Below are 22161 nucleotides of genomic sequence, written 5' to 3'. Positions count from 1 at the left end.
GAGAGAGAACGAGAAAAGAAAAGAAGAGATATTTGGTTTGATCAGTTGATGGTGTGGTAGTATAGTGAACCAGTCGGATGCCAAGAGAACGCATCGCCCCGTTGTAAGATCACAAATCACCTTGACTCCCTTTGTTACTCCTTACTACTATATGAGCATTGTTAACTGGGTACGCGTGACACGAGAGGAGGATGAAGCCACCGACGAAACTGCAACCATTGGCAAACTCTTGGCATTGTTTATTGACCCTCACACGGGGCACACAAGTCGGTCAATACGGGGCGGATACAGTTGAGTTTTATTGGAATCGCAGCCGATAACACAAAAAGACAGTCGCCTCTTCACTTGGTGTAACATGGTGAGTGTTGATGGTATATACATTTATCAATTTGATTGGATTCAATGGTTCATACTATGATGTCTTTCGAATATCAAGCAAGGATGACAACAGAGAAATGCCAAGACTCAAAGTCTCAATGCTCCCCGGTCTCCCATCGATCGACCACGTTACAAGGGGGAACCAGCTGGAAAGGCATTCGCCGCCAAACGTTACGTAAGGTGATATCTCCTTACCTCGGTGATCCATGTGTCTGACGCGGCTAAAGGAGTGAGGACAGAATTTCGAGGTTACGAGGAGACTGCCGAAATGACAACGACAACGTTTGTAGAGAGCAGTCAAGGAATGTCAGATATATAACAGATTAGGACTCACCACATCTACTCAATAACACTCTTCACCAACTACCACCATCACGAGCAATGTCCACCTTACCGTTATTACGTTCAACTTTCGCCTCAAGCTCACGCAGTAAAATACTTCGAGCACCAAGGATCATAGCCCCAAAGGCACTATCTCAAGTATCCAACTCTCCATCCCTCACTCGACAGATACACAGTCAATCTCTCTTCCCTCTCCGAACTACAATAACAGACCATCATCCTCAACGTACGATTCCTGTCAGACAGTTATCAACCACATCGTCCAGACTCAACGCCAACACCTCCTCATCGTCCCAATCCCAATCCCAGTCCGAGGCTGAGTCTGAACCCTCACCTAATTCATCAGGCGTAACAGCCCGACTCAAACTCCTTTTTAAGAAATACGGATGGTACGCTCTCGGTATATACACAATCCTGTCTACGATCGACTGTTCACTCACATTCATCGCCGTTCATACATTCGGAGCAGAGAAGATCGAACCTATATTCGACAGTGTCATCCAATTCTACCGAGTAAAGAGATACGGTGAAGAAGAAGCTGATAATCTGAAAAAGATAGATGAAGAGAAGAAAGCAGAGGAATTAGAAAAGGCAAAATTAGAGGGTGCGGCTGATACAGATAAGAATAAATGGTTTGGTAAAACCTTCTGGGCAGAGTTAGCTCTAGCGTACGCCATTCATAAAACGTTGTTGTTGCCTGTTAGAGCGGGGTTGACGGTTGCGTGGACACCGAAGATTGTCAATTGGTTGGCCAGTAGAGGATGGGTAGGGAAGGTGAGTTGGAGTTTCGTTTCGATATGGATGATCGGTATATCATAAGCAGATGGCTAATCTGGAACATCGCATAGGGCGGTCTCACTCGAGCTGCGTCTCACGCTCAAGGCAAGGTGAAAGACGCATCTGAAAGAGTCAAGGACAGAGTGAAACGGAATTAGACGTCAGCCGAACAGGTTTGAAGGCAGTCATAGTGATGATGAGAATGACAATTGATTGGGAAAAGGGGGGCCTGACACTGTATGTGTGTTTGAAGCACTTATAAAAAGCATTCTCCTCCGGTTCTAGGATGAAGAATTCCCGTAGAAGGAAAGACGCAAGTCAGACAATAACGAAGGGGATTGTCAGACTGCTATGCAAAAAACCTGTACCGCTTTAATTTTCCCTTCATCCCACCTCACGCAAAGTTCCTTCCTGCACAAGCATCTGCAACTGCCCATGCATCGCAGAGCGATGCACATGGTCATCTTGGACCTCTTCATGCATGTCAACAATTTAGGTCATGCATACACATTTTGGATACGATATGAGACTGCCTTACAAAAACCCTGTACCGCTTCAATCACCCTTCATCCCACCTCACTTTTTCAGATATCCAATGACATTTTTGGCCGATTTGATAGATATAGTACAAAATTTTTATTGTCCATTGTGATTCTCCTCTTCGAAGTTTTGTGTTCCTTCCTTATCTCGGAGCTGATTAGATGATCTTGATATTGATGTTTCGACCTAAACTTGAGACCGCTAGTCGGTAGGTGGAAGGGGCTCGTATTCCTCATCTCCTCTTTTTCGACTAGGTTGGCAATGCTCACCAGCGTAAGCAAACTGTGCTCCTCATGGGACACTTGACCATGGTCACTTACCATCGTAGCGGTCAGTTCTTCCTCGTCTGCATCGCCTTGGGAGATAGTGTCTGCGGGCCTCTTCACTGGAAGCGTTGATGACGGCGGCCTTGGGGAAATCCTCCACATCGTAAGTTTGTTGGAAGGCATACAGAGGCAATCCTGTCAGAAGCTGTGAGAGCGTGGATTCGTCCGAATCGGTTGAAGGATGATCTTGATGGACGACGAAGTTTGATACGTTCATGGCGCCTTCTCTATACTCAATCACGCATGAAAATTCACCGGTAGTCAGCAGACACAAGCGACTTGTGTTCACTGCCATTCCTGTGAGAATCTGTCCAATTGCACGTCAGCTCTAGATAAAATGATTGTTTCAATGATAGCACATATGAAGCTCGTTATTCACCTGAACAAGCATCCGAACCCACTTGTCCCCCACTTCACTAATACATTTTCTCGTGATAGCTTGTTGCTTCTCTACTTTTGAAGATTGCTCGATATCACCTTGACCCTCTTTTGCTTCATCATCGCTATATGATAATTTGGGGTTTGTCTGTCGTGGCTTCTTGATATCTTGAATTAAATTAATGACGAAATGACCGTTATTCTTCACCATGACCTCATCAAATATATTACGTTGCTTTACACCTATTACCTCTGGGCATTTGAATTCGCCTATGACCACCACTTTGGTTTCTACACCTTCTCCTACTATATAATCAATATCTGCGACCGCCGTTTTTTTAGTGATTCTACTGGTTTTGTGCATGTTGAAAGTCCGAAGGGGAAATCCTGGCACCTTTTTCCACTCTGAGTGACCAGCAACAGCTACATACTTCGCTCCCTCTTTTGAAGTAACAAAAGGCATCCTATTGTTCTCCACTGCCCTCCTCCAGAACTGTTCTCTCGCCGCTTCTTCAGACTTATTGAGTTCCCCCGGCATACATCATCTACCTCCAAAGATGTCCTTAGGTCAGAGTCGAGAGGTTGACGAAGCAGGCGTTTTGTTGGTCAACAGGATGCGGTCGGCTAGTTGACAGTGAACCGACAGGTATATTCCTTGCAAGGGGATTTCGCCGTTTTGTATTATACCTTGAGGATACTGAACTGATGTTTTCCAAAAGCTGGCGATATTCTTTATGTCAGGACTGGGAAGTTCGTCGTGTTTTAGCTGAGCTTTCAGTACTTCAGTCACCTTCTTGTCAAGATTTGGATCTCGTCTGATTGTAATCCGACCACCAGTGGCTTGCATGACGACGAAGTCAGCAGCATCCGGAGGTCTGGAACCGTCGGGCTGGTCTTTCCTGTCTTTAGCGCTGAAGGTGGTGGTGCGACTCATTTGATGATGGAGGACGTCTGTTATATACGCGATCTTGGAGGATGAAGTCGGCATTCTGGCTAGTTTTACGAGAGTCAGTTCAATGGGAGAAGTGAGAGAGATCAAGCAGATGAACGGTCGAGATAAGCAAAAAAGCAAATACTGAGATACGCATGTCGGTACTCTACAAATCATTGATGCAATCCACCTGGCGGAAAAAAAACCTCGTCAATATGTCCAGCAAAATCGCCAGCACAGTCCCACGCTGGCAATGACAGTTGTTTATCAGATTCACCGGACTGGACTTGATGGTAAAACTCAATAGAGTTTCGCTTGTTGTATTGTTAGGAGTAAAACGGGTCAGTGCCCTTGACATCACCTTATTTATACTGATGCGCGTTGATCCCTATTGCAAGGGAAAGGAGGTGTAGTGAATCTCGACAGATCTCTTCTATTTGTGAGTTAACGCCATCGACTCTGAATCGAACGACCGAATCGAATCGCCAGGACTCTCAAATGACAAGATGAGGTCGGCAGTCGGAAGGAGAGTGTATACCGATTGTCAAGTGCTCGTTTCGTTTTGCTGTATCGAAAGAGAGAATTGGGATTTACTTTCAGCATCTAAAAGTATATACTAAGGAAAGGTTGGGACGAATGACCTTGCATAACAATGGAGCAGAAGGGTACATCGAACGAGTATAAGCTGTACAATACGATTGGTTTCTGATCAAAAGTGAAGTGAACCATGGATGCGCCACCATAGTAAGAAACCCCAATACGGTCAGACTTGATCTACAGGTTATGGACGATAAGGTAAGACTGGATGATGGATCAGCTCCGTTTCAGTACTGGCATCAGCATCAGTGGTTCCAAATGATAATATATGCATTGAATTGTGTCTTGCACAGTGTATGTACACGATCTCCTTTGCCTACGTGATGGACACTATTGCGGGAAAATTTAAAGAGTCTATCTAAAGTTGTACTTTCAGATCCGACAAGTCCGTCTGAGATCCTACTGCGATATTGTGAGGGGAAGCTTGTTCGAATGAGCTACGTCAATCCCAAGTCCGATCAGCCATTTGATGTTTGATAGTCAATCAGGGAAGCAAAGCTTTTCCGTCCTGGTCTGAAGATGAAGGCCAATCCGACTCACCTAGGATATCTCATCCTCAACACCCTAGGCCTCTCAGCCTCCTGGAACAACAGCTTAGTCTCCGCGGCATCTTTACTCAATTCCAAGTGTTTGTCATTCCTCTCTGTCCAAATCCGAGATTCGGGAGTGATGGAAGCTAATAGCCTCGTGACGTAAGGTAGAGATTTATCTTTGGTGGATTTGGAGAATGTTTCTGGGTCGAGCGAAGGGGAAGTGGTATTGGATGATGTAGATGGGATATAAGGGTAGGCAAGGATGGCGAGAGTGGTTAGGACGAGGGTGTTTCGCCAGAAGGGATTGAAGAATGCTATGTTCGCAATCATATGATAGTTAGTAAAATATACATGAACATGTGAATATCTTGATGATGTCTATCGCTCCTATCCACCGCTCAATCTCAATGACCAGAAGTCATTTATGTCTCTTATTTTTCTACTATTCCGCCTCTCCTCTTCCTTCAACGTATCCCATATGCACGAATCACACTCACATTCCGTCGTGTAAGCATCATCTGCTCCCTCCCCATGACCATGATGCGAATCATCGTGACTTGCTCTCTTGGGCGTCGAAGTTGATATACCTCGTACCACCAACTGTTGTCGGAGTATCGATGAGGTGGGTCTGAGCATTGTGGATGTTGATCTGAGTGACATTGCGACTGTATGTTGTATGTTATTGTGATATGCTTCAATGTCATCATCATCTATCTTGATGTCAATTCGACACTCTATCATAGGTCACTCACTGCTCACTGCTCACTGCACGAGCCATACAACTGCAAGTGCGGCATTATAAGGGGAACTGGGCAATGTGGCATATTTTGATCCCGTCTTAAATTGGTCTTTGTCTGTGCGGTCAACTTACAGTCTAGTCTTGTCCGTGTCTGTGCATCTGTATGGTGGTGAATAACCAATAACTACCATGAGAACATGCATGGGAAGACCGAATCCAACAAACAACATGGAAGAGGACTGTAGATTTAGCCCATAATATCACACAGGAGCAGCTGAGGATAAGTGACATTGTCTCGTATGCATACCCGTACTCCATAAGTAACCTTGCAAGTGATGGTGGTGCCTCGGTGTAATCGAAATTAACGGTTGCCAGTAACATTACGCAAACAAACAAGGACGCGTCAAAACAGTACCACCCATCCATCCTCTCCTCCTCGACTGTTGGTTTATCTTCTGCAAGCTATATATCACAGCATCATTGATTCTCGTCTGAATCCCTCACCCTACGCGGAAGTCGATAACGAAACCAAAAGCCAATTCAAAGTCCCTTCGATCGGACTCATACAATTGACATCTCCCGAAAATCCACAGAACTCAAATCGATATACGAAGTCCTCTTTACGTGACCTTTTTCCGATAGTCACTTCGCCTGTCTTGCCAAGACTGCTCTGGACCGTATAGAAGCAGTCTGGATATAAAATGAACATGCAGAGTATAAAGTGTGAGCTCGCTCTCCACACATATCCTCATTCATCAATACTGATCTGCTGATCGAAAAATACCCCCTCCTGATAGGTGTCGTGGTAGGAGATGGAGCCGTAGGAAAGGTTCGTGAAAGACATCAACCGGTGAAAGATGGATGTAGACTGATTACAGTTCAATGGGTAGACATGCCTGCTGATATCATATACCACGAATGCATTTCCCGGAGAGTGAGTACAATCTATTTCCACCAACTTTGTGGTGATCTTCTTCGGCCATTCCGGGATATTCTTTCGTGTATGATTATGATATACTAACCATTGCTTCGGATATAGATACGTACCAACCGTATTTGACAATTATTCAGCATCAGTCTTAGTGGATGGTAGACCAGTATCATTGGGATTGTGGGATACAGCTGGACAAGAAGATTACGAGTGAGTTGTCTACTCCAGATTCCAGTTTTTGGATAGCTTGATGTGTATATGTCTCTATACATACCAGGAATCTTCCATATGACAGTTTCCCTTTCCAAGCTCAGACCATATGACGATAAGATGCTGATTGTTTTTCCCCTCCTAAAATAGCCGTCTTCGTCCGTTATCGTACCCTCAGACAGATGTATTTTTAGTTTGTTTCTCCGTAGTGTCACCTCCATCATTCGAAAACATACGAACGGTGAGTGCAAATTGGATAGTCAGATTGCTGTCAGTGGAGTTGTAATCTTGGATACTGACTAAGACCATATTTCACACGCCCTTCACGCGCTTAGAAAGTGAGTGATCCCCTTTTGAGACTGAACCATATCGCACATATGTCTCTACAGATCTCTCGCCAAAGCTTGAACTGGGAAGAGCTGACGATCTCTTTTGTCGCTCTTCACAGTGGATCCCAGAGATAGCTCACCACGCACCGGGCGTACCGATAATCCTCGTCGGAACAAAATTAGACTTACGTGAAGATCCGGTAACTTTACAACGTCTGAAGGAGAGAAGGTTCTCTCCTATCACTTATCAGATGGGTGCTCAGTGTGCGAGGGATGTTGGTGCTGTCAAGTATCTGGAAGCGAGCAGTAAGACGTGAGTGCCACTTTCCCCTTCAGCGATCAGATACGACTGGCTCTAAATTTCCGGATCTTCCCTTAATAGCCAAAAAGGACTCAAAAACGTATTTGACGAAGCTATCCGAGCGGTCTTACAGCCCTCGATAGGTCCGATGAACCCTGGTGGAAGCAAGAAGAAGAAGAAGCAGTGTGTGATCCTGTAGTGGGGGTCTGTTTACGTAACCATGCGGCTGTGCGGGTAGTCATCAACCGGTGATGAACATGTGTTAGTGCTCGTATGTATAGAGTCAACCTAAAAGCACGAGTATGAGCAATGGCTCTCATATCTCATGGCCATCAATATCAATTTCTCCGTTTTTCTTCTCTCACTTGTCATGCCATCAGTCCATTCTCACTCTCTATGGTTCATCCGCAATGACTCGTTCGGATCGACTTCAGAGACGTGCTCAACTGGCCAAGTTCAAGCCAAAACGACTGGCAAGTCAACCCAAAGGAAAAGATAAAGTCGAGAAGGTTGAAAGCAAGTCTACTGCAGACGATTCGCTACCGCTTAGGGAGGTGGATTATAAGAAGGTAGATTCTCTGTGGATTGGATTGTATCCCGACTCACCCATTGGACAAACTCGCCTCAAGCCTAAATCATATCCAGAGTTTCTACTCAAGCGACATTTTATTCCCAAGAAAGAGAGAACCCAATCTCAGCAACCTCAATCTGCATCGGACGAACTGAGAGCCAGTCTCTCTCGTCTGCTCGCGCCTACATCCATCTCCTCACCTACCACTTCAGCCACGACTCTCACAACAAACACAGCATACGATACACCTACAGTGTACGCACCGTCGCCCGAGAAAACGATCCTTCCCGCCCCTGTTTCGATCTCCTCCGATTCCAAACCTCTTGCCGATGATACTAGGGATACAATCTCCAATCAACCCGATATTTACGCTCCACGTAATACGTCTAATCCCGACTCATCCAATCAGATGGTATTCTGCGTCGATGAATTGGTTTATGTCGGTAAACTCTGGGATGTCTACAGGGGAAAATTAGTCCTATGCGATGGAACGGCCAAGCATAAAGTGATGATTATGAAGCTCATGAGACCAGGTTGCTTCCCCGAAGAATATCCGTCAGATTCTGATGACTCGTATAGCGCAGAGGAAGGATTCCATAACAGAGACACGGCGATAACATCAGCATATCAAGAGGATTACATCTACCGATATTATCTTCAGGAACTTCAAGGGAATGTTGTTCCCGAATATTATGGAATGTTCACCTGCTTTGCGGAAGAGGACGAAGCGGATGAAGCGGATGATGAGGGAAAAAAGGAGGTCCTCCAGATCCTTGGCTGTGCGCGATGTTGATGGAGGATGTTGGTCGCGGAAATATGTTCAGCGACAATGAGGGCCGACTTCTGGAAAGAGGAAGATTGGTAAGTGCTCTTGCTCAATATCATCTATTCACCTCTTGTACTGCATGACTCTGAGCTGACAGCAGGCTATGACAGCCTTAACATCGAACAAGCGTACAGAACGCTACATGAGGTCGCAGGGGTCGGACACGGCGAGATAGCAGAAAATCATATCATTGTCAATCGCGAGAAAAATCGTGTCGCGATCCTCGATTTCCATGGAGCAGACACATTCAGCTCTATCAGACAACCTAAAAGAACGAAGAGAATGGTGGAGTGGGATGAGGGATGTTTGGAAGAAGTTCTCTATCCCTGGAGAGGTGAGTGATGTTCCGCTCCTTGATCGATCGATCCAAGGTAATGAGAAAGCTGATCGAGACGTCTTTTCTACCTCAGACAGACCAAGAGAATTTTAATTCGGTTTTCATACGATCCGGCGTTCCACAAGAGAGACATACCATCCGGTTTTCGAATGAATTAAGCATAGTCACCCACAAAGGGCAATGTGAGAAGTCTGATATGCGCTCACTTAGTGGGACCCAACTACGATATACTGTAAATACTATGCTACGTACCATCAATGGTGATCCAAATGCATTATTGAGATTAATGAATCTATTCATCGAGATCGAATGGGAAGTACCCGTTCGTAACAGGAGGTATCACTACGGACAATCGTTGAAGTGACATAGAATTTCACATTGGGAGTATATACACATTCTGTCTTGGGTCATACTGAACAACGATTGGCAACAACGATGATATGCATGTGTGAATCTTATCTACAATATCTAGCAATTCCTACACCTAAAATCAACAACGATAGAACAGACAAAAGCAGAACAGATTGGATGAATTCCATATAAAATCTTCCGAAACACTTATGTAGGTCGGATAACTTATAATGATGGAGAAGGTCAATATAATCCCAAAACGGAGGAAATGATAGGTATCTTAGTGAACGATATCATCTAACATGACTTGTCATCAGCACCAAGGTCAATCAGACAAGGAAACAGTTTACTCACCCCAATCTCTTCCTTTGGTCGCTTTCACTTTCTCATCAGTCAATTCCTTCTTTGAGAAATAACCCGATTGGATCTATATTCCACCCAAATAGTTACAGTCAGCTCTGTATCTTTTCTCAACAGGGCATCGAGAACAGGAATTAGGGTAGGTCTGACGGGTTCAACCCGACCTCACTCACCTTGGCATCAATCTCAACCCTTCCATCGGCAGGGATGAGCTCCTCCGGAATCTCATACCGATTAATCACCTCAATACCACTACCAACAATCGCATCGTATTTCATATTACTCATCGAAATCAAATTCGTGATCTTCTTGATTCCCAGGAAATGTAATACGTCAGGCATCAACGCTTGATGTCTCGCATCTTTCACACCAGCTACTACTTCGGTGTTGTTGAAGTATTCTGCCGCAGAATCACCACCTCGTTTTCGTCGGTTGTATACCATGTATTTGGTTACTTCTCCCAAAGCTCGTCCTATATTGTGAACAAGGATATAAAAGTCAGCCCATTTGTTCCTTCATCCCACAGTCCAGTCCCGAATGACATGATGTAAAACTGATACAGCGAAAATCGTGTCATAAGTTAAACCTTGAACCGCACTCACCTTCTTTCTGGAAATACACAATAACACCCACCCCACCTCTCTGAGCACATTTGATAGCCTCTGAAATTCCAAAAATCAAATACGGTCTACAAGTACAGATATCCGATCCGAACACATCTGAACCAGAACATGAATCGTGTGGTCGACAGGTGATCTCCACATTGGGATCTTGGAGTTTCGCCGGATCACCCATAATGTATATGGTCATCCCTCCTATGGGAGGGAGGAAGATCTTTATATCTGGACGAGTGAGTAATTCAGGATACATCCCTCCTGTATCTTCGAACAGGGCTCTTCGGAGGATAGATTCGTCGATACCTAATCGAGCGGCTACACCAGGTAGATACTATTCCAAAAACAATAAGTATCAGTGAGTTGTAATGATAACGGGAGTCAAGTACGTCGCAACTCACCCAGACAGGATCAACAGCCGCTTTGTAAGTGTTCACTTCAATACCTTGATCTACACCTGGGAAAGCCGCCAATTCAGGTGATTTAATTACTATATCACCATCTACTGGGAATTCACCCTTCCTAGCTAGAACGTCGAGTTCTTCGATCTTGATATGTGCTTTGGTTTGAGAGATGGTAGGTCGGACATCCAAGCCGTCTGCGTATTCCTACGTAGCATTGTGATCATCAGTGTCGACCAGTGGAGGATGCGAGGTATCAATAATCCAACTCACCTTAGCCCATATCTCTTGTGACATGGCACCCCAAGGGTCGAAAGATACGATCTTATCGCCAAACCATCCCTCGGTAGGAGGAAGGACAAAGGGTGGCTATTGAAGAGGCGCCATCAGCCTCCTTCACACTGCCATATGACATATATGCGGGTATATCTAGGTAAAAGTTTTAGCATTATAGGAGACACTCACATGGGTGTTGGTCAGATCAGGTCTCCAATCAGGTCTCAATTGACCCATAGCAATCGACAAAGCTCTATAGATACTATATGAGCCTGAATGGGCACCAATGGAATTCCGAATGAGCAAGTTCTGTTTGATACGTGAACAGACTACTGGACCTCGTTCTCTTGCAGTGGCTACAATATGGGAACATGCATTACATCAGCTCCGCTCAACGTACATTGAGATCAATGATGTTGTATGTCGTAAGAAATAAATAAAAGAGCTGAATGAGTGGCAAGGTGATTCTGAAAACACTTACGTCCTTCACCCCAGTTGATGGGGACGGGGTTAATACCAGCTTGAGAGGGGTATGCTGTGGATCACGAAGAAGGAATCAGCTTATACTCCGATGATAGGATTTCCATACTCCTGGGTATGGGAGGACAGAAGGACTGTTCTCTTATCTCTCCAATCCCTCAAGTTCTGAAGAGATATCAACTTACTAGTCAATACCACCCTATTAGGATATCCCTTCTTTTTGTCCTTATCTTTCTCACCCGTAGGAGACAAAGGTCCAGGTGCCCCCGCACCGTGAGAAGCAGCTTCCAACGACAGATTACCATACGGAGTGGAAGTTCCATTGGAATTCGAGGGTGGACTGGTTCCTAAACCCAGGTTGTTTAATGCAGAAGGAAGTAAAGAAGTGAAAGATCCTCTGGATATTCTTAATGCCTCTACACCACCTGAGTTACTTCGTGGGGAAGCTGGAAGAGGAGGACAGGGGATAGTCTCTGTACCTGCTGCTGGAGTTGAAGGAGAGGATGGAGTAGAGCCGGTAAGATGGATCGGGTATGTAGAAGGGTTTGGATGAGAGTGGGATTGGCCACAAGAACATTTGGAAGATGAGGATTTGAGGGATTCGACCTGAAGTATTATCAAGATTGAGGTCATCGAGGTGATCAGAAAAGAAAAAGATAAACAAGACGAGACTCACCTGAGCGGCCAATTCCTCTTGTCTTGTATCTAGCTTCTTGAGCAGTTCTAACACTTGTTGTAATTCGGCCATATCGTATGTGTGAGTGTATTCTATATTATATATGAGTGCGGAGGATAGATGGAAGTGGGATAAGGGGGTAATTATGTTGGATAGGACTACTAGGATTGAATGATGAATTTATATAAATACGCAACGGCTGATAATGATATCCCCACAAACCAAGAATAATCGACTCGGTGATACAGAAGAACCCCAAGACAAAGCGAAGGTCGTCAAAGTAGGTTCTCCAATGCACCTTGTTGAGATAAAAGGAATGATCTTCTTATTAGGTGTCTTCTGTCCTCGATTGTGCTGTATCTACGCTGTGTCTATGCTGTCTTTCGGACTTGAAGTCTGAGCGTTTCCCGATGATCTCGGGTATGGCCGGGAGTGTGATGTTAGAGGAAGAGAGTAGGATGGTGCGATGTGTAGGTGAGGTGTGGATGAGGTTGAGGTTGGGTGTGTATGTAGGTCGATCTATGTATAGAGTGTTGTTGATGATGATGATGACGAGTATGTATTGAATGGGATGGATATGGATACGTTGTTGTTGTTGGTCGTTGTTATCGTCATATCCCATCCTTATCTCACCTGACTTATCTCATCGTGATCCATCGTTCATATCCGATGCGGTAGTCATACTCCGGCTACATCGGACGGCCTTACACCCGAGTGCACGTGCATCTTTTAGTGCCAGTCTGTTTAGTAAACGTTTACTCAGTCGAGTTTCAAAATCAAGCAGGCTGTTTCATCATGCAGGACTACTTGACATGGGAATGGTTTTTCAGATGCATGATCTATGATTATATGTACATTGGCATGGATGGATCTTGAATTTTCGTGTCTCATTGTATTTTCTACCTGTCTTACTTTACTCTACATGTACATTGAGATCTAGAATCATCATACCAGTGTTCACTTCTCCAACCTAGCCACTCTCAAACACCTCATCCATTCCTTCGCAGCACCACTATGATTGTTCATACCACCGAAGAACGCCCTCGTAGCATCTTTGAGAACAATCTGGTCGACCTCGTCTACTTCGGGCGATGAAAGTGAGATCTTGTTCAGGGGAGGAGAAGCTAATTCGGAAGAAGCGTAGCCAGAATCGATATCGATGTCATCCGTGCTCTCGGAGGGAAGAGGGAGAACGCAGTGAGTTAAGAGGAGATCATTCCCACCAGGCTATGTACACCATAACACATGAGCTCGAGTGGCCACCTTCATCATTACCGGAAATGCAATCGAACTCACATGGTCTTCCAGATACCCTCCGACATCCACTACACACCCTTCCAGCAACACCAACACCCTTCTTCTCACACCATGCTCCTCTTTCACATACTCCCCATGTCTCTTTCTTACCTCCGCTCGAGACCATACTGGCAAATCGTCTTTGGGTCTAACCATCTCGTGAGGTGGTAAAGCCTCGGTCAATCGATCAGCTTGAGCCATGTATACCCTAGCTCGAGCTTTTCTGACTGCGCTTTCGGGTGTACGAGCGATAGTGGGCACGAGAGAGGTGTATTTGTGTAAAACCCAGATGAACCATTTCGATGGATCCCAGTCGCTGCAGCAGAAGGGGAATATCAGTTAACCTAAAAAGAGCGCTGTTCTAAGGCTAAAACAGCGACTTACGCGAGATGTGGTCCATTGCGGAAATCTTTGCTAAGAGTGTATAAGCGAGTCAGTATGATAGCTATCAAGCACAATCTGCTGGTCAACGTACGGAAAAGCATGATGAAAACTACAAGACAGGTTAGCTTGAATTCGTAGGCTTGACAACGGATGGAAGACTTACTTGTGATTTCCTTCACCAGATGTCAGAACAGCTAACAGCTGATAGAATCATACAGTAAGCTTGAAACCCGATTGTAACTAGCAACTTTTGGCTTACGTAGTTCCCTCTAGCCGTGACCTCCTCAGTATAGGGCTGCAATCCCGTCCAATGAGCCAGCGAATTGATGCAGAAAGTGGTATGCCTGAAAATCGTAGATCAGCTAATTAGCTCCTTTCTTTATGTCGCTCAGTAGAAAGTATCCGATTCGCAATGCGCAGACTTACCAAATCAACAATCTGGCTATAGCTCCACCCCATACCAAACCGCCTAACCAGTCGTTCCATCCCCAGTGAGCTATCAGAGCAGGAAGGATTAATCCTGAGAACAATGCAATGGGAACGTAATATCTGTGTTGAAAGCGAACGACTACAGTTCATCAAAAATGAGATGAATTAGCTATCCCGTTCTTATGTAGTTTTTTCGAGTGGATCTGCACGGATCTATTGAGCGATGTTGATATGCGAGGGATTACTCACCTGGATCAGCCTCCGCTTGATGACTGTGGTGATGATGGGATTCCTAAAAGTTGATTTAACTTACCTATCGTGATTCTTCATGATCGAATAGGAGAATATCTCGTCAGCCCAGTTGATACACTGCGAAATTCGACAAATTGTGAGCTCACCCGAAAGAAGCTAATTGCCAAGAGATGAAACACAGCAAAGCTGTCTTGGGGTCGATAGTGGTCAGAGGAGAGAGGTAGATCGCCCCGATCAAAGCGAAAATGTGGATCGCTATTGTAATTCAATCAATATATTCAGCTCGGTTGAGCTTGATCGAGAGATCGGTCCACCACACAGATGTCGGTAAGATAAAGAGACAATATACTCACATATAAAGAATACACCATTTGCTATTGACCATCGGAAACCCTAGATGTATCAGCTACTTTGATCTGGCAGGGTATACTCGATATGACAAAGAGAAGCTCAAGAAGCTCAACTCACACCACCATATCTCACCTGCCTCCCCTCCGGTGCTAACATCTCTCTTCTTCCTCGATGTATCTCGAGTAGGTATGATGATTTCGGACATGGTGTGTAATCGTGTTGATCAAACCAAGTATGAGATGAATGAAGGGGTGAAAGAAAGAGGAGGAAGGATGAAGGGGTGAGTTTATATACCTGTGTGTGAGTGTATGGTGATGATGATGATGGTATAACGATATGAATCGGCCGTGGGCATATGGTGGATACGATGGGGATGATCGGCCACCGAAGGGTATATATGATCGAGTCACCTCAAAGGACCTGTTCAACACGACTAGACAAAACATGAGGCAGAGATGAATTAACGGTTAACATGACCGAGATCATCGATTCTTTTAGTCCGTGCCATGCATACGAAGCGATAGGATATACCATGCCGTATGCCGTTACCTATCTATGTTCCCAATGACATTCCTTGTGTTGATACGATCAGCGTGGACTAGAAAATGGAGGCTCAAGATCGAAAATAGCTCAGAGGATTGAGTTGAACATCGGTTGTCTCTGGTTGGTACATACATATACCACATGTATGCAGACGTCACCTTTGCCTCTCCGTGTGCCTGAATGTTAATTCAAGGAGATATGACCAAACTCCACATATGCCACTTTGACGTTTATTCCCGTTGCAGCAGCAGCCACGTGGATGGTATACTGATACGCAAGCGTCAGCGATGACAGAGATGCAAGTTGACAGATGGGACGCGATTGTCAACTCCATCAAGGTGATAAATACAGACCCACATCTTACACTCTGCCTACTCATAGTCCAAAATAGATCATAAATACACCAGCACCATGCCAGTAGCTTCAGTGACTACCAGCGCAGGTGAGCCATCTGGTCTGTATTGGCGTCAGACCGAAAGCTGATAATTCTGTTTTCTTGCTACCCAGCTGGTTCGTTAACCCTCCTGGAAGATGAAGACAAAGATATACGTGTATACGCTTTGAATCATTTGTTGAATATCGTAGGGCAATTCTGGGCAGAGATGAGTGATAAGTTGTCTTATCTGTAAGCTCATATCTCATTGTACTCGATTTATCTCCCGATTAGAAGCAGAGGATACTGATTAATGCATTTAAAAGCGAATTACTCGCCGATCCAATGTCCAAAGAGTTACCCTCTGAATCACGTCCGCAAGCTGCACTGTTAATCTCCAAGATATACTATTATATGGGATACCTAGATGAAGCTGTGGAATTCGCTTTGAAAGCTGGTGGAGCGTTTGAGAAGGAGAAAGAAGGGGAATTCAGGGAGACTATCATCTGTAAGTGCATTCATTCCCCTCATCGCAAAGGAACTCGAAATGAGTATGGCGTTTTTGGATTTGATCATCAACGCTTGAAATGCTTGAATCCTTTCTTTCTGTTGAGGTAATATTGGAGTTCATGCTGACACTATTATTTTACAATTCAGCCGGATGCCTTGATCGAGCTATCGAACAAACCTCTCGAGGGGAGAAGATCGATACTGCTTTGAGTAATATCGTTGATAGTGTTTTGAGAAGTACCTCAGGTGAAAATGGTAAACTCGTAAGTGGATCATATACTTCTGCTGTATCTAAAGATACGCTTCTTCATTCATCACTGGATAGAAGTCTTTATTTTCTCCTATCGATTAATACAGATTGACTTGAACCTGTGATACGATGCTAAATCCCTTCTTATTTTCATTTTCAGGCCATGGGTCTAGCCCTCTCTCTTCGCCGATTGGACCTGGTAGAAATGATCTACCTTACGTCTCGAGCCAACTCTTCCTCTCAACCTTCCACCTCTACCAAACCTCAGTCATCTAGACCTACCCACGATGAGAGTCTCCTAAGATACGTCCTATCGGAAGTAGTATCAGGTGCTACTGGCAACGAAGGATGGTCAGAGGAATTCAGGTCTAACGTGAGTCACTTCTTCCTATACCCATAGAGAACTTAAATACGTGACTAACTTCACTCTGCTCAATTAGCTCTTCAACCTCTTACTTCGATTATTCCACCACAACCCCCAACCTGACTGGAACTCCATCACGACCATCTGGGCGCAAAATTCCGATGTGGAATCATGCGGCGAAGCACTGATCAAGTTGATAAATGAACAAAATCATCTGGACGCTTATCAAATCGCTTTTGATCTGAACGAAGTTGCCCCTCAAGCTTTTATTGATGGTACGAGAAGTAAATTGGCTGAAAAAGGTTTGGCGCCTCCTGCTGAGAACCCAGTGAGTCCAACATCCATCGATGGCTAGTCGTTGAACAGTCGTTCATGTAATGAAACGAGCATATGAGCTGATGATGATAATCACCTAATTTCAATAGGATGGGAGTGATCCAAAAGTCATTCTAGATAACATTCTCAAAGGAGTTACCTCGGCGGAACTATTTTTGAACTTCTTGAACAAGAATAACAAGACTGATATGTCGATATTGAAAGTTACCAAGGTGGGTTAATCATGTCCAGTGTACTCTATACACTCAATTTGGCATTGATCGAAACTCAACTGAAGTTCGTTGATCATTTATTAGGAAACTCTCGAAGATCGATATTCAATTTATCACTCCGCTATAACATTCACCAACGCCTTTGCTAATTGCGGTACCACCTCTGATAAATTTCTAAGAGAGAACCTAGATTATCTCGGAAGAGCTTCCAACTGGGCCAAATTCTCTACCACCGCTGCATTGGGTTTGATACATCGTGGATCATGGATAAATGGTTTGAAAGTCGTTAAACCCTATTTACCCGGTGGATCAGCGCCCAACAAGTTCTCAGAAGGAGGTTCGCTATTCGCCCTTGGTTTGATATATAATGGTAGAAAGGAATTGGCAGAAGATGAATTGAAGAAGAACTTGAATGAAAACGTCGATCCAATCATACAGCATGGTGCGGCCTTGGGGTTGGGTGTTAGTGCCATTGCTACTGCTGATGAGGGTGAGTGATTGTTATCTATCTTGTCATTAACATCATTTTGGGATAATTCTGGTATCTCGTGATTCACCCTTTTCCTTCTTTCAGTCTTGTTTTCCTAACAGTTGACTGTGAGCTGATGTTGTCACTCGTTTGTACTAGATATCTACGAGCAAATCCGAACTATCTTATTCAGCGATAATGCCACTGCAGGAGAAGCTGCAGGTTATGCCATGGGTCTAGTCATGCTCGGTACAGCTTCTGAGAAAGCCCTGGATGAGATGTTATCGTATGCCAGGGAAACTCAACACGAAAAAATCATCAGAAGTTTGGCTATGGGTATTGCCTTTGTGATGTACAATCAGAGAGAAAAGGCGGATGCTATCATTCAGACACTGACCGAGGAGAAGGTGAGTTGACAGATCTCACTCCCTGTCATTCTATCCCACCACCATTCCATGCTATTGTCGTCCATCATTCGCTTAATGATATCTTGTCAATGTCTTTGTGTTGCTGATCTTCTTTTCGTATCGTAGGATGCAATCCTCCGATACGGTGGAATGTTTACCATCGCCCTCGCCTACGCCGGTACAGGTAGCAACAAAGCAGTCAAGAAACTCTTGCATGTCGCTGTATCCGATGTTAACGATGATGTCCGACGAGCTGCGGTCACTGCACTAGGTTTCGTCCTATTCCGAAATCATACTCAGGTACCTCGAGTTGTCCAACTCCTCGCAGAAAGTTATAACCCTCATGTCAGACATGGTGCTACTTTGGCTTTAGGTATTTCTTGTGCAGGTACAGGATTGGAGGTCAGTTGTTATTGGCTCAATAATTTTCTGTATTACAGCTGACATTTGAATAATTTTGCCACTTAGACTGCCATTGAATTGCTGGAACCTATGACTAAAGATCCAGTAGATTTCGTTCGTCAAGGGGCTTATCTATCCTTAGCGATGATCCTGATCCAACAATCCGAAGCTTCTTCACCTAAATCAGCATCGATTCGAGCCCTTTTCGCTAAAGTCGTTTCTGACAAACATGAAGATCCCATGGCCCGATTTGGGGCCTCTTTAGCTCAAGGTATAATCGATGCCGGAGGACGTAATATGACTTTGGCCTTGTCCACCCGAGCAGGAACGTTAGATATGAATGCTATTGTCGGATTGACCTTATTCACTCAGTTCTGGTATTGGTTCCCCCTAGCCCACGGATTAGGATTAGCTTTCACCCCTACCGCTTTGATTGCTGTAAACCAAGATGTCAAATTACCAAAAATCGACTTGACATGTAACGCCAAAGCATCCTTGTTTGCCTATCCCTCGACCGAGAAGAAGCAGGAAGAGAAGAAGAAGGATAAAGCGAAGACTGCTGTTTTGTCAACTACGGCGAAGGCGAAAGCTAGGGATAGAGCCAAGAAGCAGGAAGCTGGGGAGGCCATGGATACGGTGAGTGGTGTTTGTATCTGCATCACTTACGAACCTACGAGAACTTATTGAACGTCGTGTGCTTGAATGAATTGAACTGACTCGTGCTTTGGTATCGCACCTATAGGACGATAAACCGGAAGCTACCACTACCGACAAGCCATCATCAACTCCCACACAAAAGAAGAAACCTTCCGAACCTAGCTCCTTCACTTTATCTAACATGTCAAGAGTGATTCCCTCTCAATTACAATATATCTCTTTCCCATCTGAGGGAAGATATACACCTGTAAGACCTAGTGGAAGTGGAAGTGGGAATATCGTCGTGGTCAGAGATACCAGACCTGATGAACCTCCGACGGAAGATGGGTTCATAGAGTTGGATAAAGGTTTATGGCCTGGATGGGGTAATGACAATGGACAGACTACTGCGGCTGGACAAGAACAAGAGCAGAACGCGGCAGCTGGTGGAGCTGGTGGAATAACTGCTGGGCAAGGCGCAGAGGAAGAGGATGAGGATGTGGAACCTCCTCAACCGTTCGAATATCCATTTGAGGATTAAACTAGAGTTGTAAAGTTCAATGTAGCGAAGTGAGGGGATATAGTAGAATGATACAAAGATCGCATAAAAAATGCATAGACTGTGCCTATCAAACGACAACAAAAATCCAGTTGAGTCGTTTACAGTCGAGTCGCGTACTATATGTCATACATATTGCGGTGAGCCACAACGAGATTTAATAGATCACCTGTGATCAATCTCATGCAACCTCAATTATTGACGAGCTTGATAATATTTCAAATCGTGTAAGTGCCCTAAAGCACTTTTACTTCTTTTGATCAGATGATCTCTGAATCTTGGATCGTCGGTGTTATCAACAAGTAAGTTGATTTGTTTATCGACAGAGACATAGCGATCAGTACCAGTATCAGCATCATTATCAGTGTCGAGGTTACCCCTGTTATATACTTTGGTGATCCATTCATCTCTACCTTTCGAATTTGATATATCATCTTTCAAAGCTTGATTTTTGATTTTCAGATCACCTGTAACTGATGGGTTGGAGTCGAAGTTGAGGTGTGTGGTGATGTTTAGGTTACCATTTGGATCTTCAATAAAGGTAGATTCGTACTTATGATCTGACTTATTGATTACCGCACCATTGATTGATTGAGCGGTATAATGATGCTTAACCGTTCCGTTCATAGGATGTTGATCCTGAGAATCTTGAAGGAGATAATAATCCTCTATTGATAACCCAGCCATTGCAAGGGATCGATCGATGAATCAGCTTCGACCACGAGTGTACATACAATAGAATATACAGTACCGTATATGAAAAATCCAACGATTGACTCACTGGAAGTGATTTCAGGCATGATCGCATAATCCCACATCAACCCTAACTTACTCCTCATCGTCGTTATCATATCCCTCTCGGCTTTGGTATCATCCTTTATCTCTGGATTACTCTTCAAAATATGGGAAATCATACTTTTCTCCTCTGATTTAGCTGAGAGATTACCATTATTCATCATTTCATTGATCCACTCTTCTCGTTCCAATCTTACTTGATCAAATCGATCAACAGACGATTGACCATGGACTCTACACCCGTAAATTGCACCGCCATTTGCCCGGCTGGTCTGAACAGATACGTTGAAACCCATTTTATACATTTGATCGTCTCGATCGTGGACGTACCATAATTCCGGCAAGTCGTCTGACCTTGCTCGAATCACCCTCTTCTCAGTTCGATCAACTCCAGCACTGGCAGTGGCATCGGGAGCGGGAGTGGCATTTTGACTGGAGGGAATGAGGAGAGATGTATCGTAATGTGAGAATACCTCGTCATTTTCAGTAAGATAGTACCGACCTGTAAAATGCATGAGGTGAAAATGAGTTTTAAAAAATATTATGTTGAGTCACAGTAGACTGTACTACTGCGAACCAAAGCCAATGCACCTACCACTAGGTCCGATGATGGTGAATGGTCCATTGGGCTTGGTGTCACTCAAACAATATCCTGAATTTGCTGAGGTTGAAGGTGAACTTGACATTGTGAACGACGAAGTTCTGATATGTCTACTTAGATATTTGTAAGTTATTGATCGAACTGATGGACGTTCTTGTGTTATATAAGTGGCCATTTATTTTACCTACCCATATGCTCCTTATATATCATGACCGACTGAGTCAGAGTGGCAATCGCAAACCGTTCGAATTGCGTATTTCATCATACATCATATCGATATCAAAGAGCCAAGGAAGTGAAGACCACCTACACGAAGAATCCTTTCATCCGAAGTACATGTCTGTAGGTGAAGGGGACTACAATACATATCGTAGTTGGTGATATTATCAATCACGACTTGTCGAATCTCACTGAAAGTGGCAAAATCACTCCTCTCACGCACAAATACTGTACATACACCTTCGTATATCAAGGCCGACGCTTCGGAATTGGTACAGTATTGGCAATTACCTGCCATTGCTTTGAGAGAGATGAGATACGATATGATCGGGGAAGGTTTCTCCGTTCAAAATCTGAGTTGGCGGTGTACATATACTGTCAAGTGAGCTCTACGCAGTGTGACGTCAGAGAATGACAGGGACAGGCCGTATCGGAAGCTTCTTTGGACCATTCAATTCAACGTCATAGCAACTTGACGAAGAGTGGAAGGAAGTCTTCTCCAGAAGAAAGCTCAATTTTGTCTATACTGAGATACTGTATTGAGGTTCAACGTCACAACTTCGGTTAGA

General features: G+C 44.4%; 11 protein-coding genes across 11 annotated transcripts; 5 read left to right on the top strand and 6 right to left on the bottom strand.

The window, feature by feature from the left end:
- Positions 1 to 759: 759 nt before the first annotated feature.
- On the top strand, positions 760 to 1655 carry V865_005287 (uncharacterized protein; the record flags this gene model as incomplete). Its single annotated transcript, XM_066229060.1, has 2 exons — positions 760 to 1494; positions 1569 to 1655. The coding sequence occupies 2 exons, from the start codon at positions 760 to 762 to the stop codon at positions 1653 to 1655; spliced, it is 822 nt and encodes a 273-aa protein (XP_066085157.1).
- Positions 1656 to 2238: 583 nt separating this feature from the next.
- V865_005286 (uncharacterized protein) lies at positions 2239 to 3279 on the bottom strand (the record flags this gene model as incomplete). The annotated part of the gene is made up of 3 exons (XM_066229059.1): positions 2239 to 2287; positions 2354 to 2590; positions 2765 to 3279. 3 exons carry the CDS (start codon positions 3277 to 3279, stop codon positions 2239 to 2241), a joined length of 801 nt encoding a protein of 266 aa, XP_066085156.1.
- Positions 3280 to 3309: 30 nt separating this feature from the next.
- On the bottom strand, positions 3310 to 3729 carry V865_005285 (uncharacterized protein; the record flags this gene model as incomplete). The annotated part of the gene is made up of 1 exon (XM_066229058.1): positions 3310 to 3729. The coding sequence occupies one exon, from the start codon at positions 3727 to 3729 to the stop codon at positions 3310 to 3312; it is 420 nt and encodes a 139-aa protein (XP_066085155.1).
- An 898-nt stretch (positions 3730 to 4627) lies between these two features.
- V865_005284 (uncharacterized protein) lies at positions 4628 to 5462 on the bottom strand (the record flags this gene model as incomplete). The annotated part of the gene is made up of 3 exons (XM_066229057.1): positions 4628 to 4706; positions 4810 to 5116; positions 5300 to 5462. 3 exons carry the CDS (start codon positions 5460 to 5462, stop codon positions 4628 to 4630), a joined length of 549 nt encoding a protein of 182 aa, XP_066085154.1.
- Positions 5463 to 6242: 780 nt separating this feature from the next.
- On the top strand, positions 6243 to 7511 carry V865_005283 (uncharacterized protein; the record flags this gene model as incomplete). The annotated part of the gene is made up of 7 exons (XM_066229056.1): positions 6243 to 6264; positions 6339 to 6370; positions 6432 to 6475; positions 6581 to 6682; positions 6833 to 6923; positions 7131 to 7324; positions 7394 to 7511. The coding sequence occupies 7 exons, from the start codon at positions 6243 to 6245 to the stop codon at positions 7509 to 7511; spliced, it is 603 nt and encodes a 200-aa protein (XP_066085153.1).
- A 211-nt stretch (positions 7512 to 7722) lies between these two features.
- Positions 7723 to 8676, top strand: V865_005282 (uncharacterized protein; the record flags this gene model as incomplete). Its single annotated transcript, XM_066229055.1, has 1 exon — positions 7723 to 8676. The coding sequence occupies one exon, from the start codon at positions 7723 to 7725 to the stop codon at positions 8674 to 8676; it is 954 nt and encodes a 317-aa protein (XP_066085152.1).
- A 36-nt stretch (positions 8677 to 8712) lies between these two features.
- On the top strand, positions 8713 to 9139 carry V865_005281 (uncharacterized protein; the record flags this gene model as incomplete). Its single annotated transcript, XM_066229054.1, has 3 exons — positions 8713 to 8744; positions 8820 to 9043; positions 9120 to 9139. 3 exons carry the CDS (start codon positions 8713 to 8715, stop codon positions 9137 to 9139), a joined length of 276 nt encoding a protein of 91 aa, XP_066085151.1.
- A 604-nt stretch (positions 9140 to 9743) lies between these two features.
- V865_005280 (uncharacterized protein) lies at positions 9744 to 12276 on the bottom strand (the record flags this gene model as incomplete). The annotated part of the gene is made up of 9 exons (XM_066229053.1): positions 9744 to 9824; positions 9931 to 10229; positions 10360 to 10705; positions 10773 to 10979; positions 11046 to 11141; positions 11238 to 11404; positions 11530 to 11583; positions 11714 to 12134; positions 12205 to 12276. 9 exons carry the CDS (start codon positions 12274 to 12276, stop codon positions 9744 to 9746), a joined length of 1743 nt encoding a protein of 580 aa, XP_066085150.1.
- An 885-nt stretch (positions 12277 to 13161) lies between these two features.
- On the bottom strand, positions 13162 to 15121 carry V865_005279 (uncharacterized protein; the record flags this gene model as incomplete). The annotated part of the gene is made up of 11 exons (XM_066229052.1): positions 13162 to 13431; positions 13501 to 13816; positions 13885 to 13914; positions 13976 to 13993; positions 14048 to 14085; positions 14144 to 14228; positions 14311 to 14452; positions 14563 to 14585; positions 14712 to 14820; positions 14919 to 14939; positions 15034 to 15121. 11 exons carry the CDS (start codon positions 15119 to 15121, stop codon positions 13162 to 13164), a joined length of 1140 nt encoding a protein of 379 aa, XP_066085149.1.
- Positions 15122 to 15870: 749 nt separating this feature from the next.
- Positions 15871 to 19959, top strand: V865_005278 (uncharacterized protein; the record flags this gene model as incomplete). Its single annotated transcript, XM_066229051.1, has 12 exons — positions 15871 to 15901; positions 15967 to 16084; positions 16159 to 16340; positions 16490 to 16605; positions 16753 to 16965; positions 17033 to 17284; positions 17382 to 17504; positions 17589 to 17994; positions 18133 to 18380; positions 18507 to 18782; positions 18849 to 19418; positions 19525 to 19959. The coding sequence occupies 12 exons, from the start codon at positions 15871 to 15873 to the stop codon at positions 19957 to 19959; spliced, it is 2970 nt and encodes a 989-aa protein (XP_066085148.1).
- A 213-nt stretch (positions 19960 to 20172) lies between these two features.
- Positions 20173 to 21458, bottom strand: V865_005277 (uncharacterized protein; the record flags this gene model as incomplete). The annotated part of the gene is made up of 3 exons (XM_066229050.1): positions 20173 to 20645; positions 20759 to 21274; positions 21368 to 21458. 3 exons carry the CDS (start codon positions 21456 to 21458, stop codon positions 20173 to 20175), a joined length of 1080 nt encoding a protein of 359 aa, XP_066085147.1.
- Positions 21459 to 22161: the final 703 nt, after the last annotated feature.

Source organism: Kwoniella europaea, chromosome 1, assembly GCF_036810445.1.
Source record: "Kwoniella europaea PYCC6329 chromosome 1, complete sequence".
NCBI classification, from domain to species: Eukaryota; Fungi; Basidiomycota; class Tremellomycetes; order Tremellales; family Cryptococcaceae; genus Kwoniella; species Kwoniella europaea.
The sequence above is the reverse complement of the archived record's forward strand: the minus strand, read 5'-3'. Positions and strand labels throughout refer to the sequence as shown.